This window comes from Sarcophilus harrisii, chromosome X, assembly GCF_902635505.1.
Source record: "Sarcophilus harrisii chromosome X, mSarHar1.11, whole genome shotgun sequence".
In the NCBI taxonomy this organism is placed as follows: Eukaryota; Metazoa; Chordata; class Mammalia; order Dasyuromorphia; family Dasyuridae; genus Sarcophilus; species Sarcophilus harrisii.
In genome coordinates, this window is record NC_045432.1 from 3,625,155 (window position 1) to 3,644,397 (window position 19,243).

At 36.8% G+C, this 19,243-nt stretch overlaps 1 protein-coding gene across 1 annotated transcript; it reads right to left on the minus strand.

Annotated features, from left to right (window-relative positions):
- Positions 1-648: 648 nt before the first annotated feature.
- Positions 649-16,208, minus strand: LOC116420249 (transcriptional regulator ATRX-like). The gene is made up of 5 exons (XM_031944601.1): positions 16,062-16,208; positions 14,155-14,264; positions 7,956-8,062; positions 6,778-6,842; positions 649-1,518 (listed from the first exon to the last, which is right to left on the minus strand). Exons 2-5 carry the CDS (start codon positions 14,183-14,185, stop codon positions 855-857), a joined length of 867 nt encoding a protein of 288 aa, XP_031800461.1. The 5' UTR covers positions 14,186-14,264; positions 16,062-16,208; the 3' UTR covers positions 649-854.
- Positions 16,209-19,243: the final 3,035 nt, after the last annotated feature.

Sequence of the window (19,243 nt, forward strand, 5' to 3'; positions counted from 1 at the left end):
TGTCACTCTCACCATGTCTAATGGGACTGTGAAACCTGAGCACATTCTCATTACAAACGATATGGCTTTGAGCAGCAGGGGGAGGTAGTACTGTAACCCCAATATCCCCGGTTTTAATTTAATAAGATTTGTGTCTTCCAGACTTGCCTCAATCATTTTTCACATGGCCTTGCAGGAGGGATATCACTGGATACATCAGCCTCTGCAAGGGGCATCTCACCTTTGAATGCTAATTGGGCACAATTCACATCCATCTCCACCCTTATCAGTCAAAAGCTGTTGTGGAAGATGAGTCCTCCATTTCTAGCCCCAGATGAATTTGGGTCTCAGTTCTTTGGGACGGGAATGATGGAGTCACAGCATCTGCCCCAGCCCAGATATCCTGTCCCTTTCTCTCAGGAATGTCACTGGACCAACAGGACCCTTTAGTTTTTCCATACACATGTGCCTGCTGCTTCCGCCCTAGAAGAATGCCTACTATAATACAATCCCAGGGACATTTTCCCACCCCTACCTTACCTGAGACTGTCCAATGGTATGCACAACCTTCTGAGACTATCAGATTTCCCTGTTCTGCCCAGTTCTCTAGGATGAGCCCCGAAAAACGGGTAGGTCAGAAGTCCACCAACTCCATTAAAAAGAGAGGTATTTCAAAGTAGAAAACAGAAGCCTTTATTTGATCACATCTCAGGAGAACTGTGCATCTCCCCCCACCAGGGCAGACTGGCAATTAACAAGAGGAGGCATACAGAAAGCAAACAGAGGGTCACGTACCCAAACATAACAAATCTGGTTGGACGGAGCGGGTGCCCTCACATTGTAGCTATGAACAAGGAAATATTTCTTACCCAGTCCTAACAAAGAAATCTTGTGAGTTTTAGTATGTTTTTAAACATTCTCATTTTCTCTTTATTATTTTCTTCCATCTCTCTAACCAATTTAATTACTTCATTACTCAGAAAATCTTCCAAGGCCTCCTGAGCATTACATATCTCCATTACCATATATTTCATAATTTCACACTGACAGTCCCTCTCACTTTCGCTAAGTTCTGAGCAATGGAATGTTTGTTGAAAATGTTTCAGAAAAGTAGTGTTTGTTTCTCTCACGTTCTTAACCAATGCTTTTGTCTTCTCAACCAAGGCTTTTGGAATCAGTGATATGGGAAAAGGGGGTGGTTCAGCATCAGAGGAAGGATTATACACCTGATGTGTCTCTTCATTGCAACTTCCATGTTTTAATTTCTCTGAATGGTCACATGTGTTATCACTCTTTTCACTTACTAACTTTTTCTTTTTAGACTGCTGATCTAAGTGTGCTAAATTCTCAAATACACAGTCGCATATGGCAACCAAATCCAATAAAGGCTCCAGCTGACAAACGGAACAACTCCACTTAGTGTTCTTATCCATCACTTTTGCCATCTCATTTTTCCCTAGATTGCGCCAAATGCATTTTTTACAAAAAGCATTATGGCAGAAATCCCAAAAAATTAAATCTCCACCTTCTGCACACCATCTGAAATGTAAAAAACAAACAAAATATTGAATCATCATTCTTAGTCAACTATTTAAAAACTTTAACAAAAGTTAATCAGGAACAAAAATTTATTACAAAAAATGTAATATACCTTAATATAACTAAATATACTTCAACATATATTTTTTAAAACTATTCATGTAATTATAAAAGTAAAAGCAGGAACTTATCCAATATCTCTTAATGAAACTTATTTACAACTTTAAAATACTGCCCCAAATTAATTGTGGAATGAAAAGAACCAATTAATGAAAAGGATAAAACCAAACTAATGTAACCACTCCTGGGCATCCCACACATGACCTTGAAAGGCAACTGATGATTCCATCAGCAGGTGATGCTTCCAGGGCTCTCAATAAGGACTGAGAAACTGGTCAGAAAGAGGATCCTTAGCTGGCACTGGGTCCAGGCCTGCGTTGCATTGGCCATATGGAGATCCACATTACCATCCTAAGGCAAGAACAAAGACTAGCACCCAAAGGGGTAGTTCACAGATCCAGTTAAGCAAAGAGAGCTTATGGTCACTCAGATTTTTAAAAGTTCAGACCAGAAAATCAGGGATTATACCTTTCCTTAGATCATAACACCTTAGAAAAGCAGAAAACATACCGATGCCCAGGAACAGCTCTGAACCAGCAGAACAAAAACTTGAAGCTTGGGGCAATGCTCTCTTCATTCAGGGCCCAAATTTATTACAAAGGTTCAACTTAAGATATCAATCTTAAAAAATCAATCAGTAAAGAACAAAAAAGGACATGACCATAAGAAATTACTCTGGTGACAGAGAAGATCAAAACACAAAATCAGAAAATATCAACACAGGCAAAACTTCCATATTCAAGGTCATAAAGAAAAATGTGAATTAGTCTCACACTCCAAAAAGAATCATTCAAAAATGGTTAAAAAAAATCCCAACAGGAAAGGAAAGAGATAGAAGAAAAGTTGGGGGAAATAATGAAAGTGATGCAAGAAAATCATGAAAAAAGGTAACATCTTGATAGCAAAAATACATTTATGAGAAAAATATTTTAGAAAGCAAAATTGGGAATTTCACTAAAAAAAACTTCTTTAAAAAAAGAAAAGTTCACTGAAGCATACAATGCATTGAAAATTGCAATGGGGCAAGTGTAACTTAATGAAAATAATGTGATATTTCTCAATAGAAAATGAAAGTAAGTTTGATAATTATGAAGCAGATATTTGCGAGCACCTTTGTGGCAAAGAAAATGGAGTTTTAGCTTTAGTTCAGTAAATTCAAAGTAGATATGAACCCCTGAACAAGAACTTTCCCTGGCTAGTTTTTACCTACCTCACAGTTGTTGTAAGCTCCAGAAGAAGCCCATTTGACTCTTATCAGATATAATTTTCCATTAAGAGTATTCTGTTTAGAGAATGATTGTGAGGATGAAACTCCTTTGTCTATCCCTCAAACCCTGTGCATCTTTACACAACCTTTAGAGATTCTGATTATCATATCTTTAGACAGGTCCTGGCCTGGGTCTGACAGGTGTATTCCATCTACTTCCTTGATTCCCCCCCACTTTTGAGCTCCCTAACATTTCCTCTCCTCCTTGTTCCTCACCCCCTTGAGTTCCTGCCTTTACCCCTGAGATAATCCCCAAGGTTATATTTCCTTTATCAAAGATCTGCTTATGATAAAGACCTTTGCCAAGTTTTCTTCCTGACTAAGCCCACCAGGAGGTTCTTCTTTCTCCCTCCTTCCTTCTAATGGTGCCGTTGTCCTTACTCTAACTGGTAATTCTACTAAACTCCTCTGTGAATCTAACCTACCCATCAATGACACACTTAGGTCTCCTGCTATGTTCCTTTCATGGATCCTTTCAAATTCCTTTCCAACTAGATGCTCTCCCAACTCTATTCCATACTGGCCACTTCAGGGACCTACTTTATTTCTACTTTGTAATCTCTTCTCCTAAATAACACTTTATTTTGATAGAGAATAGCCACTGTGAATTTGTCTCATGTTTATTCTGAACCTGTTTTTGCCACCACAACCTCATCAGTGATTGTTTGACCTTGGGCAAATCACTTAATGTCTGTTTTGGTTTCCTCAACTGTAATAATAGCACCTATGTTTCAGGATTGTGTGACTTAGCTTAGCATCCAGTTCTTATAAACATATCAGGTATCATTATCATCATTAACATCATTATCATACTATTATTATTAGTCTAAATGTTTCTTTTCCAGATCAGTGATTCTAGGGTCCAAATTTCTAAGATATTTGCAAATACTAAATATTTAATAAATATGTTTTCAATTTTAAAATTGTCAAATACACTATCTTATTGAAGCTAAATGGCACAAAGGGTAAAATGTGTCTTGTGGGAAGAAAACCAAAAGCACTTAGTGAATTTAGGGAATACTTTGTGTTAGTTATTAATAACAAAAAAGACACATATATAACAAGCTTTGCCTTCAAGGAACAGAGATTCTCTAGGGAGGAGACAAAGCGTGTGCACGCGCGCACACACACACACACATTTTAATATGGAATAAATTTGAAAATAATATTTAAGGGGAAACTAGAATCTAGATACTGCAAAATAGATTGCCCTCTACCAAGAAACACCTATGTTTTGAGTGCAAAGTTTGATTTCAAAGACTGGTTTGAAGCAAATGATGGAGGAAATTCAGAAGCTACTAAATGAAAAAGAAGAACTCCACAGATAGTCAGCAGGATAGTTCCTTCAAATCTAAGAAGTTAGATTCAATTCCAACAACAGTAAAATAAATAAAACAGCAAATATTTTGTTGCTTGGCTGGGCTCTCCTCCTGGGTTGCTATGGAAATAAGGCCTCTCTACACCCAAGTGGCAAGGGGAGTCTATGTTGCTCAGCAAAGGGGTCAAGATCTGGCTGGTGCCTTGTTCTGGGGGTGAGGGGCCCGACACCGATGTCTTCTTTTGAAGAAGGCGATTGCTCACCTGACTAAGAGACTGTTGTTTAGGGAGAGGGTGGGTCCTCACAGGTGAATTGCCCTAAACTTGGAACTCTGCTTGGCCCCCTGCTGTGAGGTCGTTTACCACCACCACCACCACCACCACCACCACCACCACCACCACCACCACCACCACCACCACCACCACCACCACCACATTTGACACTTGTTTTCCTCTCACCCCAGTGAGACACACCTACTTCAGCTAAACTTTGATGGAAGATAGGTATTTTGAGAAGCAAATTACCAAAGATTTCAGAGCAATGCAAAGGTACAGGGACAGGAAATTTAAGGTGAACTGTAAATGTTAATTAAAATAAAATTTAACAGATTCATGTTCTTAATGCCTGTTTCTGCTGCCACAGGGCAGGTCATTGCAGCCAAGTTTGTTCTTTGAAAGGGCATCAGTACCAAAAACCCTATGAACCTTGTGCTCAGTGCCATCAATTTAGGCATTGAAAGCTAGACAATGAGTTGTAACTAACATCTGGACCCGCCTCCAAAACCAGCCACCAGCAAGAATCTGTCACCATAGAAACCATGAGTAAGGCCCTTCCCCACCCCACCCCACCTGTGGGACAGCCTAAGAGCTAGCTAAATAAACTCCACACCCCAGGGAGGTGATCAGGGAAAGCAGACCCCCACCATTCCTGTCCCCATTTCACACCCTAAACCCTGAAAGTCAGCAGCAAGCAGCACCAAAATTTAGGATGGCACAAGACCAGAGCAGAACTATCACATACAAAAATCTGAGTCACAAAAAGCAGAAAGGAAATGTGAGGAAAAATTAAAATAAAAAGTAGAGGGAAAAGAGTTACTTTCTAAAGATAATGAAAAGTTATCGTAGTAACAATGAAGATCGCAGTATATTTATAAAAGGTATATTATCATATATAAAATATAAAAAGTATATTTATCAAAGTGGTTATATTTGGAGTCTCAACAAATGTAATTTGTTCTCAGATCACTGAAAAAATCTTGGAAGAGCTTAAAAGGTATTTTTAAAAGTGTAAACTAGAAGGGAACAAGTATAAAGGGTTAAATTGAGAGGAAATTAAGGAAGTAAGTACTTAGTTATTGACAAGAGAGGAAGCCAAGAAGGTCAGAGTGAAAAAATGTCAACACACTTCACTTAGGTACATCCCCAAAGGGGAGACAGAAAACCTGGGATGACCAGACTGACATCGTTCCCGAATCTGTTTCCTGGTCCCTGTAATATGATGCAGCCCTTGCACATGATGTACTAGAGGCCCCAAGAGTGGTAGAGACCCCAGTACCTTTCCAAAAATCTCAGGCCAGATTCAGAGTATATGCTCATCATTTGGGAAAAGGCTGAACAATGTGGTATAGGAAGGTAACAGAATACTTTTGTGATATAAAAGATGGATATCAAGCTGATTTAGAAAGACCTGTAAAGATTTACAAGAAGTGATGCTGAGAAAAAGAACCCGAACCAGGAAGGCATTGTACACAGTAACAGCATAAATATTCAATGATCAACTATGAAAGACTTGGATCTTTTCTGTGGCTCAGTGATCCAAAGTAATCCCAATAGATTTTGAACAGTAAACACCATCTGCATCCAGAAAAAGAACTATGGAGATTGAATGTAAATCAACACATGCCATGTTCACATCTTTTTTCAGTTTTTTTTTTTCTCTCCCATGGTTTTTCTCTTTATTCTGATTCTTCTCTCCCAACATGAATCATAAAATAATGTGTATTAAAAACAAATTTATTTTTAAAAATTTCAGAGAAAACTGAAATGACTCAATAACAAAGAATATGATTGTGGCAGTTATGTTGGAAATTCAGTATGAACTAGACTTTGTTAGTATTTTTGTTATGGAAACCTTTAATGATGCCTTTAGCACAAATTTTTTTTTAACTTTGTAAAAAGATTTAATTTTAAATGTCAATTACAAGAAATGTATAAATTTCTTCAATGTCTAAGTTCAGAGATACCCTGAAATTCACTAAAAGGAACCCGGGTAACAATGTCTGGTAAAATCATGAGCAGCTCATGAAGAACTGAATCCAAATGAAAAATGAAACCATAACAAGTTGAATGCCTCTTTCTCTTCAATGAGAAAACACCTATAATTATAAATTTAAAACTAGGATATCTCTCAGTTTGAATATATCTATAATCTCTGACATTTGATACCACAATGAAGACTCCCTGAGAGAATAAATAAAATAAATTATAAATAAATAAAACTATTTAAGAGATCTCCAAAAGAGGAATGTTTTCTATTTTGGGAGATATATGCCTACCTGCAGTGCCTATGAGGTCTAGTAGAATCATGCCTTATGTCATCACTCGTATATATGTAGCAGCTCTAAAAAAGGAATTAACATTCAAATCTAAATGTTTTAAATCTGTTAAAATATTAACATTCACAAAGCACAAATTTTAAAATGCTTAAATCCACTAAGCATATGCTACATTTAAATATAAAAATGGGGTGATAACCCCATTTAGTCACAGTGGAAAAAATGAAATATTTTGCAAAAGTAAAGAACTGCCAACAAAGTAAGGACATATCATGGGGAACAGAGGAACAAAATGTCTATGAAGAATTCACTTTGTTAACTGATAAGCTGATTTAAAGAAAATTCAAAACACGTTCAAAGGAAAAAAATTGTGTAATTGATAAATGGAAAATAAACAGCATCCAAGGAACAACAGGAAACATTATTAATACAATCAAAAATACAACTTTTGTTGCACTCAAACACACTACATTGTGATAGAGTCTGGAAGACTTCAAATGGAGTCCTTTCTCAAATAACTTATTCATTATCAGAATTAATTCATAAAATTTATAATAATGGAGCTTCACAGGGTTATTGTGCATCAAACAAGTTTACATGTGTACAACCCTTTATAAATTTTAAAGAGCTAAGGAAAATAAGCTATTATTAAAACTACTTTTATTATTTCAATTAACACTGATCCCTGAAGAGGTAATTTGAAATGTTCTCCTCTCACCAGAAGTAGGAACTATTGAGACCAAAATATTACATATACTGTTAAACATGAAGAGGACTGATTTTTTTTTTGTTTTTTTTTTAAATTAACAATGTTCTTACTAATAAAAGAGGGTGAAAATTACCTCATTTTGATAGGGTCAAGACACTTTGTAGCCCACTATAACTGATCCCAACAATATGAGCTCACAGGTTGGGCACAGATAGTCTTTATGTTTGTCTTCATGTATATTAAAAACTGAAGTTTATCTAAACTAACCCATTTATTAATCAAGTCTGATTTTGTAAGTTCAGCACTTATTGCATCTCACATCTAAAGAGAAAGTCTTCACTTTTGAAATGGATCACTATAGAATTCATATAAATAAAAAATGTCTTAGGAGAATTTGTCCTTTATTCACAAACAAAAGGCATAATAGTTTACAGATAACAAAATCATCATTTACTTCATAACTGCATACCTTACAAATAAGAACATTCAGTGCAGGATGTCTATACACTGAATCCTCATAATGGTTCACTTGTTGACCACAAGCAGTACAACACACGATCTCATGAAGTCTTTCCCCTAAACAAATAAATTATAAACATAGTCTGTTCACAAATGAAATTTAAAATTCCATACAAACTTGGAAACTGCATTTTTATACCTCAATATCTTTTTTTTTGGCAATGTCCTATTTGCTTAATCAATAGGAATTTACAAAGATATATGTATTCACATCATTTTACTGTTGCATACTTACCCAAAATTATGGATAAGTTTCATAAATTTCACAATCTAACACATTTTGTACCTGGAAGACATCTCATCATACATTGTCTTCAATTCATTTCTGCCTCAGTTTCTTCATCTTTAAAGTGGGCTAGAAAAGGAAACAGTAAACCACTCCAGAATTCTTGTCAAGAAAGCCCCAAATGTGGCCATGAAGAGTCAGAAAGCACTAACATGAAAAAAACTTTAAAAGAAGAAACACAAATACTGTGGGAACAATAACCACAATGAAGGAACAAATACAGATGAACCATTAGTAGGAGAAATAGAAGGCCAGCTGGGGAACAGCTAGTACAGTTAGAATGGAAAATATTGCAGGACTTTAAAAATCAAAATGATGGGTTTATATGTTTTTGCTAGAGACTAATTAGGTAAAGAAATAACAGAGGGAAACCAATCACTAAGGAAAATTATTATAGCAGCAAAGATGTGGAAGACTTGAATTAGAGTGCTCAATGTAGGTGATTGCTCAATAGTTGTAAACAGATATTTGAAAAAGATGAGGACAGAAATGAGTTATGGAGTTTCTGCACTGTTAAGCTAGTTAAAAATGAAAATGTGGATATAAAAAAGAGGATGGATAAGGAGTTAAAGACAGGGGCATAATTAGACAATTGTAATGGAATAGCAGACTCCAAAGAAACAACATCCCACGGAAGTCATATGATTATCTTCACAGATGCAGGGAAAATACCTTTCCAAAACAAAAGACCTGGTCTTTCCTATTAAAAAGCACTAGGGCATAATAAATGCAGTTTGTATTAAAGTGATAAATAATATTTATTGAGAGAAAAGCATCGTAATTTCCAAGGAAAAGGCAAGACAGAAGAGATCCTGGAAGATGCACAAGCATTTGCAAGGTGGAGGAATGAATGCCCTCTGATATAGATCACCACATATTGCCAGATTACAAGAGTTGTGAGCGTTGGCCAACTGTGAAATGTGTGGCTGTGGTCCAAGCAATAACGGGAGGAAGAAAACTGCAAAAGCAAGGTATTTTTACAAAGAAAATACCATGGAAAGAGAATTCTGGAAGACAGGAAAGCACATCAGAAAATCAAATTTCCTTTACATAGAAAAGACAGAATATTGCCTCAGAGAATAGAGGAAATAAGTCAAACAATTGTTCTAAGAAAATTTGAAAAGATCCCAGGAAAGACTCAGCCTCCAAGGAAGACTGGGAATGGAGCAAATTACAAAAGTGGAAAACAAGAAGACCTTTCACAAAGAGGAAAAATGCTTGAACCTCACTCCCGCTGGAAGTGGATCAGAGAGCATAACAGCCCGAGCTGGGTATAGAAACCTGTTTAGTTGTACAGGTAGGAAGGAGAGAAGGGTAAGAGGGTCTGTGGAGGAGGTGAGCATAAACTAAGAGGAGAGGGTGAAAAAAGGATAAAAGAGTAAATGGGGAAAAGAATTTGAAGGGAACTATACAGTAATCATAACTGCAAATATGAATGGGATAAATGTAAACATAAAACATAAGTGGATTAAAAAGTAAGAAATACATTGGAAGCAAAGAGACACACACAGAGTAAAGGTAAGGTCTAGAGTTGAGGGTAGTAATTAGAATTTCTAATAAAGCAAAAGCAAAAACAAGTCTAATTAAAAGATATTAGGAAATAACTTTTCATTAAAAAGTACCATAAAAATGAAATATCAACACTATTCATATGCAGCAAATGATGCAATATCTAAATTAATTAAAAAGCTAAATGAGTTATAAGTGAAAAGAAACAACACTATACAAAAGGGGGCCCTCAACTTTCCCTTTGGAGAACTAATTTAATGAAAACAAGAAAGAAGTTAAAGAAAAGTTAGAACTCTGGAGAAAATGGAATGGTAGAACTGAATGAATGTTCACTCATTGGTACAGGGCTGCACAAAGCAGAACTGAATGAGCCCAGGAGAGAGGCATGAGATGGGCAAACCAAACATGACATTGCCATAATGAGAAGCACACAGGGGCTGCTCTAAGAGACTACGGGTTCTGGGACAGTATATGCCAAGGAACGAAGGAACGAAAGAAGGGGGATAGCAGCCAAAACTTTCATATCCAGCAAGTGAAGGATAACTCTGAACTAAGAGAAGGAATATTCCATGAGCTGCCAGGCTTTCAGGTTTTTGTTGGAAAGAGACATATAAGATCCAAGAAAAACATCCGGCAAGCATCAAGGATGAATTACAAGGGACTCAGTCAGGCGAAATGATGTGTTTCCTATGTGGAGATGTACACCCCATGTGACTGTTATTAGTCATTAGTCTGAGAGAAAGCCAGAGGCAGAGAAGAAGATGATGTGATTCTGAAAAGCAAAATGGTGAAGGACAAGTTAAACAGAATAACTCCATTTCACAGATGAGGGAATTAGACATATGAGGATGACTGAGGTTTCTGGAAGCCTACTCATATCAGAAATGGGTTAATGAAAGGATGGTACATGTACATCTATAAGGGGATAAAGAAATAAGTGGGAATAGGAGGGTTTGTAGATTAGTCATAATGGAAAAAAGAGAGAGAAAAAAGATGGGGAGGGGGGAGAATAAGGGAGGGATTCTTGGGCAGTTTAAGTACTAGCAAGGCCAGGGGGCAGGTAGTAATAAAGCAGAGGAGTTGGGGGAGATAAAAAATAAGAAATGTACACAGAAATAATAACAGTAGTCAGGAGCAAAACTTCATGAAAGATTCAAAGTACAGAAATCTACATTACGTGCCAGCCATGTTAATAATGTCTTAGATGTACAGATGTATATATGTATGTGTATATACATTATATATACATCTATGTACACACACACACATATATATACACACACACACACACATACGTACATAAATACATACATACTTACTGCAGCCTGCTTGACTGAATGTGCAAGGGAGGAAAGGTGGAAAAGGATAAAGTAAAAAATACACAACAGAGAACAAAAGAAAACCTAGTAGGAAGAAGACAGTTATGAGTATAATGTCCTTCATTATTACATAGGTTTTCTTGAAATGGAATTCTGAACTCTCCCTGACATTTTGCTGTGCACATGACAATTTTTTTTTCTTTTTGATCTTCTTGCAAATATTAAATGTTATAGGCCAGAACTTGAAACAAGGTGCTAACTCACTGGAATTGATAGAAACAATGTTCATGTACTTAGTTAACACCTTTAAGAGTTCACACATTAGCGTTCAAGATTCACAAGTCAGGGTTCAGTCAGGAGATTCACAAGGTCAGTGGAGGAGATTCACAAGTCACAACTCCCACAATCCCACTGTCAGAGGAGCAGTCAACCTTTGAGTTCACACCTCTGAAAGAGCATATAAAAGGACAAGCCTCAGCCAGGAGTCAATTGGGGGAGATTGAGAGCCAGAATTCAGTTAGGAGATTCAGAGACAGGATTGAGAGGGAGCTGGAGGCTGAAGCTAAAGCTGGAAAACACAAAGGCCTAGTGGCAAGAGCTCTCGGAACCAAGGAAAGCTTTCTGGGCTATTTTGGAAGAGACAATAAAAGGATTGGACTTTAACACTTGGCTGCATTTGACGTGATTATTACTTTGAACTCAAATTAAGGCTGCCTCCAGAAGCGCCCCAAGAAATCTGCTCCCAGAGAACATTATATAATACAGAAAAGAAGAACACCTATAATTTAAAGTTTTAAACAAAAACTTTTTTTAAAGAAAGATTTGATATACTTTAACATATTTAACATGTATTGCCTGCCATCTAGGGGAGGGGTGGGGGGAAAGAGGGGAAAAGTTGGGACAGAAGGTTTTGCAAGGGTCAATGCTGAAAAATTACCCATGCATATGTTTTGTCAATAAAAAGCTATAATAATAATAATAATAACAACAAAATAAAGGTTTGGGCTGAACTGAGTACAAGAGATCAAGTCTAAAAAAATAAAACTGTGTAGGGAGAGATAAAAAAAGAGCAAATATTTCATACAAATGAGAAACAAAAGGAAGAACTGATAAGCTGGGGGAAGGCAGATAGTGCAGGAACCTCACTGTTGTTACCAGGAAGGAAAGAAGAAGTCTTAGCGGGGACAAGGAGTAGGAGTGCAAGGTGGCAGGAAAAAATGAAACAGCAACAAGGAGAGAGAGGGCAAATAGAGTGAGGAGAGTGGGGGAAATAGGAAGGAGGAAAATATACAAAATTATACAAGCATCAATTTATTCATAAGGCAGAAAGGGAGAACAGACGAAACTGTTGTTTACAACAGTTACAACAGCTTGTTGCTTTCAAGCAAAAGGAGACATACATGTGTGTGTATGTTTGTACATAATACCTATCATATAAAAATGAGATATGCACAGATAAACTAAAAAGTAAAAGCAGAATGTGTTATATAAGAAAAAATTGGAATGTTAATTGTGATTTTTAATATATTTTCAAAAGGAAGAGAAACAAAAAGAAAACCTCACAGATAGCACAGTCAGAGTTTCATACACAACTGTTCAGGAAATATAGAAGGGGGAGAAAGGAAAGAAATTAACAAAAGGGATCAACAAGAAAGTAAAGGTGAATTCCAAACAGCAGGAGCCAAAGCAAACAGAACGATTTTTAAAAAATGTAGCCTACTTTATAACAGGTTCAAATAAAACCAAAAAACACTTCATCATCATTGTGGCAAGATTTCTGTTAGTTCAGAATGAAGCAAGCTCCCAATGGGAAAAAAAAAAAAAATTAACCTTTTTCTAATCACAAACTATCCTGAAACGATTCATGGTGACCAAAATTTGACTATATTTGCTAGGAATAAAGAGCTGCAACTTTTGAGAAAGATAGCAAAGCAATTTGATTACAGTGCTGTATGAAACATTTGGATAGAAAGGTCAGGATGATTATTTCCTGACAGAACACTAGACTGGGCTACAGCCCATCTGCTAATGCCAATTTGCTTGTATCAAAGGAAATCAGACGTAGGCCACAAACAAGGGTTTTAGGAGAATTTTAAATCTTATAGAATAAAACTGGTACTTATTTATTTGACCTACAAAATTTTAAGGAAGAACTTTGGGAGCAAAGGGAGAAGAATATTGAAGTATTAAACTATTCAAATAAAAGTAGATTGCAAGTTACTTCCCCTTTAGACTACAATGTTTGCTTTTTTTTTTTTTTGGGGAGAAAAGGATTCTATTTTACTTTTCTTTGCATTCTTAGTGCTCAGCATAACACCTGGTATATAACAGGTGCTTAATAAATGTTTATTGATTGACAGTTTATTTTATCGGTAGTTACCTTACTTTTTAAGGCCAATAGTTTTGATCCTTCCTTGATTTTCCAAAAATTTTGTCACTTGATTGCTCCCTCTTTCTGATTATTTCTTCTTTTTTGCCTGTCACATTATTTTGCCATCATTCTCCTATTCCTAATCCTCTTAGTACCTTTCCAGATGTTTCCCATCTCGCTACCATTATTTCTCCTATTTTGCTCGTTGGCCATTTCTCTAGGTATTTTATTCTCCACATTCCTATATTACTTTTTCCTCAAAATCATGGACATCTGTGACCTGAGGCACCATCAGCAAAGGCCCCATACCTGAATGTCACTATCTGCACCCTGGCCACCAATCCCCCCACTTCCCACCCCAGGGAATAATGTTAATCTGAACACTCCTGGTTTGCTTGCAGAAAAATACTTCTCACCCAAGGTCTTAACACCTCCATCACAGGCACAGGAATTGTCACTCCATTTTTATCTCGATCACAGGAAGAATATACTTTTCCTCCATTCTTTATGGTTACAGAAAGTGTTCAATTTCTTTTCCAGTGTTCTTCCCAATGACAATATTGTAGTCTCTTTATATTAGTGCATATATTTCAATGATTTTCAACATTCTTTATACTATTTTACAAGATATCCTTTGAAATTAATTTAAAACTAAACTACTTACCAACATGTCTTTTGGAATTTTTAGTTCTCATTCTACTTTTGTGTCTACTTCGGGCTCTTGGAAATCATCTTTTTCTTACTCCTTTGGTTCTGGTTGTACAACCACATTACCTACAAATAACAATCATTTTGCTAATTATGTGAAAACACTGAATCCACCTGAAATATCAGAATTAAAACCAAAGTTTTAAAAAAACACTGGATAAAATAAAATGACAAGTTTGTTTTAAGATGCTAAGGGACTTCATCACACCCTCTTACAATCTGGAAGTTTCCAAAACCATAACTATGATATTCAAAATGAAATTCTTGAGAAAAATGTCACAGGAGGAAGGTGGAGCGGTAATATTCTGTTTTTGTTCTTCTTCCCAAACTAGGATTTTAGGGGGAAAAGCCATTCCAAAGATTTAGAATTTCCCACGTCCTTTTAGAACCTTAAGCTTTATTCTCCAAGACCAAAGGTTCAGAATATTCCCTGCCCTCTGGCCTAACTTCAAAACACTGGTAACAAACACAGAAAATCAGGTCTCAAGAAGCTCTCATTCTCATCAGTGACAGCACACAAAGGAGAGTGATCTGTAAATCAGACAGTCATTTAGCTTCTGTCTGTTGTAATGTGGGAGCCAAGTGACAGTGACTGCTGGACATCCAACCCAGACCTGCAGAATGGATCTCCTGTGAGAGGATGATACAAGGAGACTGAGAGGCAGCTGCTATTCTTTGACCAATCTCTTCTTTCCTCTGCTTCCAATTTATCTCATTCCCAGTCCGCAACACCTGTGTCAGCAAAGGATTCCTTGCAACTCCTTCAGATATGATGATTCACAGCTGTGGAGGCTCTTGGAGAATTGACCTATCCCTTAACCTCTGTCTGCCTCAGTTTCCTAATTTGTGAAAATAGGGATAATGCCAGACAGCTGCTGTTGGCCTGAAATTCAAGAGGTATAGTGGGCTTTTGATACATAACTCAGGATGCCATCTGTATATATATGAAAATTAAACCCTTTAGTGCAGAATACTCACCGAGAGACATGAAAGGCCCCAAAGCTGCGAAGTAGATGTGCAATATAAATAATAAGCAAGCAAAAAATGAAAGAGACTGAAGAACAGAGAGAGGTAGGAAAATGAGTCCAAGAAAAGAGGAGTATCAATTGCAGCATAGAGCTAAAAATAGGATTGGGACTGAGGTGGAGGTTAGAAGGACAACTATTAGATTCGGTAGCTCAAGTGCCCTTGGACACTTTGGCAAGAGCATTTAGGTGTCTAGGTCTACAACTGCAGGAAAATAAGGCAAAACCTGAATGAAGTAGAAGGCCAAAGCCTTGAGGGAAAAAAGAGATGAGCAGGAAGTGAGGCGCCCCCTCCCTGCTGAGGTAAGTTCAAAGCTCACGTATATGGCTGACACACTCCAAGATCAATGTCTAGGTTAACAGTGGATAGAAAATGAAGATGAATATTAGAAGCAGACCCCAAAGTCAGGAGACAATCCAAGAAGTGGCAAAAAAAGTCAAAAGTTCCCCAAGATAAAAGCCAGCAGCTTTAAACTTAAAAACAAAAAAACAAACAAAAAAAAGGTAAAAATCATCTTTAAAAAACCTCCCTAGTCCAAAGCCATTTCAAAAATGACTAATTTGCCAGGTAGTTTAAGTTAAAGGCTTATATACCAAAAAGACTATGAATGTCATATAATGAGAAATGATTTTGAGTAAGTCATGTTATTTTTTCTTACTTGTTTCCTAATCTGTACTTTCAAGGAATTCTAAAGTCCCTTCTGGCTATGAATCCAGTTCTTTTATGATTACAATTTCATGATAATGAAAATTAGTTTTATACAAATAAGACCAAATTTTCTACCCATAACCAAGACTGTTAACTTTCAAATATGTAAAGAATTATGATACAACATACCTTCTGAGACGCTTTTTGTCACAAGAATATCTGAATTTTCATCTGAATGAAATGGACTGATAGATTCATGTACCATCTGTCCATCATCACAGTCCATATGTTCTTTCCTAAGGAAAATTTAAAATCTATGTTTATACTTAAAACAAGTAAAAGTTTTCAGAACTTCTTTGGCTTCCTTGGTGAGTGTTAGTTAGTAAAGTTGATATGAAAATATTTCAAGCAATATTCATATTTCATATGCAACTTAGTGTGAAGACCGTGTATTTTTAAAATCAGCAGGAGTCCGGAGTTCAGGTTAGGGGAAAATCGTCAGTCTTTATTCTCAGTGAAGAACGATCGGAGGTGGAAGAGAATTGGCGATAGCATGTGTGCAGCTGAGTCAAGAGGCTAGCTAGACCCACAGCCACACGACCAGCAGCTAAGAGAATGGACCCAGGCCCAATCTCTCCCAGCTTCTCTTCCTGTTCCTCTCTCTGCCTCCACCCACCAAAATCGTCATTTCCTGTACAACACATCAGGACTTGCACAGAGAGTGGGCAGGGACCATTCTTTATCCAATCATGTATATTAATAGAGTATAGTCCAATTACTATTTAGCCTCATGTACTTGGGACCTCAGTGCATCAACTCAAACTTCAGCACATTACAACTTAGTACTAACTTGCAGCCCTTCATACCTTGCATTTTTCACAAAGATATAGAAGGAGAAATAGTAGAAAAAAGAGACATAAAGATGGCAGTTAGATGGATAACATTCTAGACGTATTTGTACTTTTAAAGTAAATCCACGTATGTTGGTCAGATATACTAACTGACCTCTCAAGGCATGATGGCTTCAGTTCTTCAGAATGGCCACTACCCTAAAAAGAGAAACCAAATACAAGTGTCAGTGAATTCACGGTTTTTGTTTTTCAGGTGTATACAACTCTTTGTGACCCTCAAGTGAGGTTTTCTTGGCAGAGATATTGGAGTGCTTTGCCATTCCTTCTCCCACTCATTCTACATGGGGGGACACTAAGCCAAACAGGATGAAGTGACTCACCCAGGATTATGCCATGAGTAAATTTCTGGGGTCAGATTTGAACTCAGGAAGATAAGACTTTCTGAATCCAGGCCATTCTGTACTAAGTCACCTAGCTATCCAAAGGTGTTCTTGTTCGGTCATTGTGTCAGACTCTCCATGATATCATCTAATGGGTCCCTGAGTTTACTTCACTAAATTACAGAACAGACTTTCCAATTGTATTGAGATAAGCACAGAAGATAGAAAGAGGCAAAAAGATGGTCCCTGTACTCAAGAAGCTGACAAGCTAATAGCAAGATAATAAGCAAAAATAATAAATATAATAAAAAAGCTATATGCTGGATACATGGGGAAAGTTCCCAAAGGGAGACAATGGGATTATGAGGGACTAAGGAAGGTTCCTGAGAAGGCAGGATTTTAGTTCAGACTTAAAGGAATAGAATCAGTGGCTAGAAATGAGTAAGGAGGGCATTGCAGGAATGGGGAAAATTTGGAATAGCCTGAGAAAAAGGGTCTTGTTCAGAGAATGTCCAGGAGGCCAGTGTAACTGTATTATAGAGGGTGATGGGTTTTGAATGGCCAAGTATTTTGTAGCCGCTGGAGTTTATTGATATGGGGTGGGGAGCTAAGGAATAGAAAATGACATCATTGAAACTTTGTTTTAGGAAACTCACTGTAATGATTGAAAGGTTACTAGAGTGGAGTGGGTAAAAACTAAATCAGGATATTTCCATAGTCCAGGTGTTAAATTATAACAAGGGACTGTACAAGGGGTAAAGAAAGGGAGTATTTGAGAGGGATTAAGAAGGTAAAATCAATATGCCTGGACAACAACTTGGATATGGAGGGTAAGAGACAGTGAGAAGGTGAGAATGACTTCCTAGTCTGTAAACCCGTAAGGTGATAGTATCCTTGTCAGAAACAGGGAAGATAAGAAAAATAATCTTACACACATTAGATTTAAGATGTCTCCTTCACATGTAGTTCCAGATGTCTGAAAGGCAGGTGGAGGTACAAAGAGAGTTTGCACTTTTGTCACATTATAGAATCTATTGACAGGAGACATGTTTTTGCTGAGTGCCTGAGCTCTTCTCATTATCTGCCCTTTTCTTTTGTCCATTTCCCAGCCTCTTCCCTATTTCAACTAGACTTTGGTGCAGGGGAAGCAAATCTATTACCAGAGTAAGTGCAAGGACCCTAAACATCTCATGTAGTATTTCTTGGATCAAAGGAGTTTTCAGATCTTCCCCCCCTTTTCTCTCTTTTTTCTATTGTTCTTTGTTTCCTTATGAATAAATTAGCAACCATTAATTTTTAATATTACTCTATATCCTATTGTCTCATCTAAAAAGTTTCTTCTTTGTCCATGCATATATTTATCTTCAACTTACTAATTTGCCTAATATAGTTAGCATTTCTGGAAGGGGTGAATTACATATTTACATATGTACCACACAAATATATTAGTAGAAGAAATTATATTAATGAGTGTCCATCTTTTCGTCATTTCCTTGCAAACTGTTCTTTTGTTCTATGCTGTGAGAAATTTTGAGCCTTTTTCATTCTTTTTCCCCCTTTAACTTCCTCAATCACTCTCAAGCAGGGTATAATTAGGAAAGGATATGGTTACACTTATAAATTATATATTTAAAAGAGAACTTATGGCAATAAGCATATTAATATGCACAGAACCAGCGTTTATCAGGAAACATGGATTTTTATTACCCATGGTATTTTGCCTTAATTGGAATTAGGAGCCAGTATTACAGAATCTCAGTGAGTTACATGTCATAAAAGGCCTTTTTTTCCCCTGTGGCCAAAGACTTAAGAATCAAAAACACGCCCACCAGTGATGAAAACCCGCCTTTCCTTGCCTGGGTCGTTTGTTTAGATTCATAAAATATTTCACCACAGACTCAGAAACGATGGTTTTTTCAATGTTCCAAATTCATTGACAGCCTGAGAAATCATGCTTACCTCACCACTGGGATTTTCCATTGAAAAAGATCACTGTATTTGCCGCAGAATTTATCTAGCAAAAAGATGTAAGAAGACAATAAATCAATCCCGTTATCAATGACTTCAACAAAAGAAACTAAACATAAAAAGTAGGACGTTTTACAAGTAAAGTCAATGAAACGGTTACAGAGCAATTGGT

What these genes read in the sequence shown, in the direction of transcription:
- LOC116420249 (XM_031944601.1), bottom strand. Translation starts at nt 14,185, where the DNA reads ATGAGAACTAAAAATTCCAAAAGACATGTTG. An exon ending in TGAATGTTCTTATTTGTAAG is followed by an intron (nt 6,843 to 7,955) that starts GTATGCAGTTAT and finishes TTCCTTTTTTAG; the next exon opens with AGCTGCTACATATATACGAG. An exon ending in AGACCTCATAGGCACTGCAG is followed by an intron (nt 1,519 to 6,777) that starts GTAGGCATATAT and finishes TTTACATTTCAG; the next exon opens with ATGGTGTGCAGAAGGTGGAG.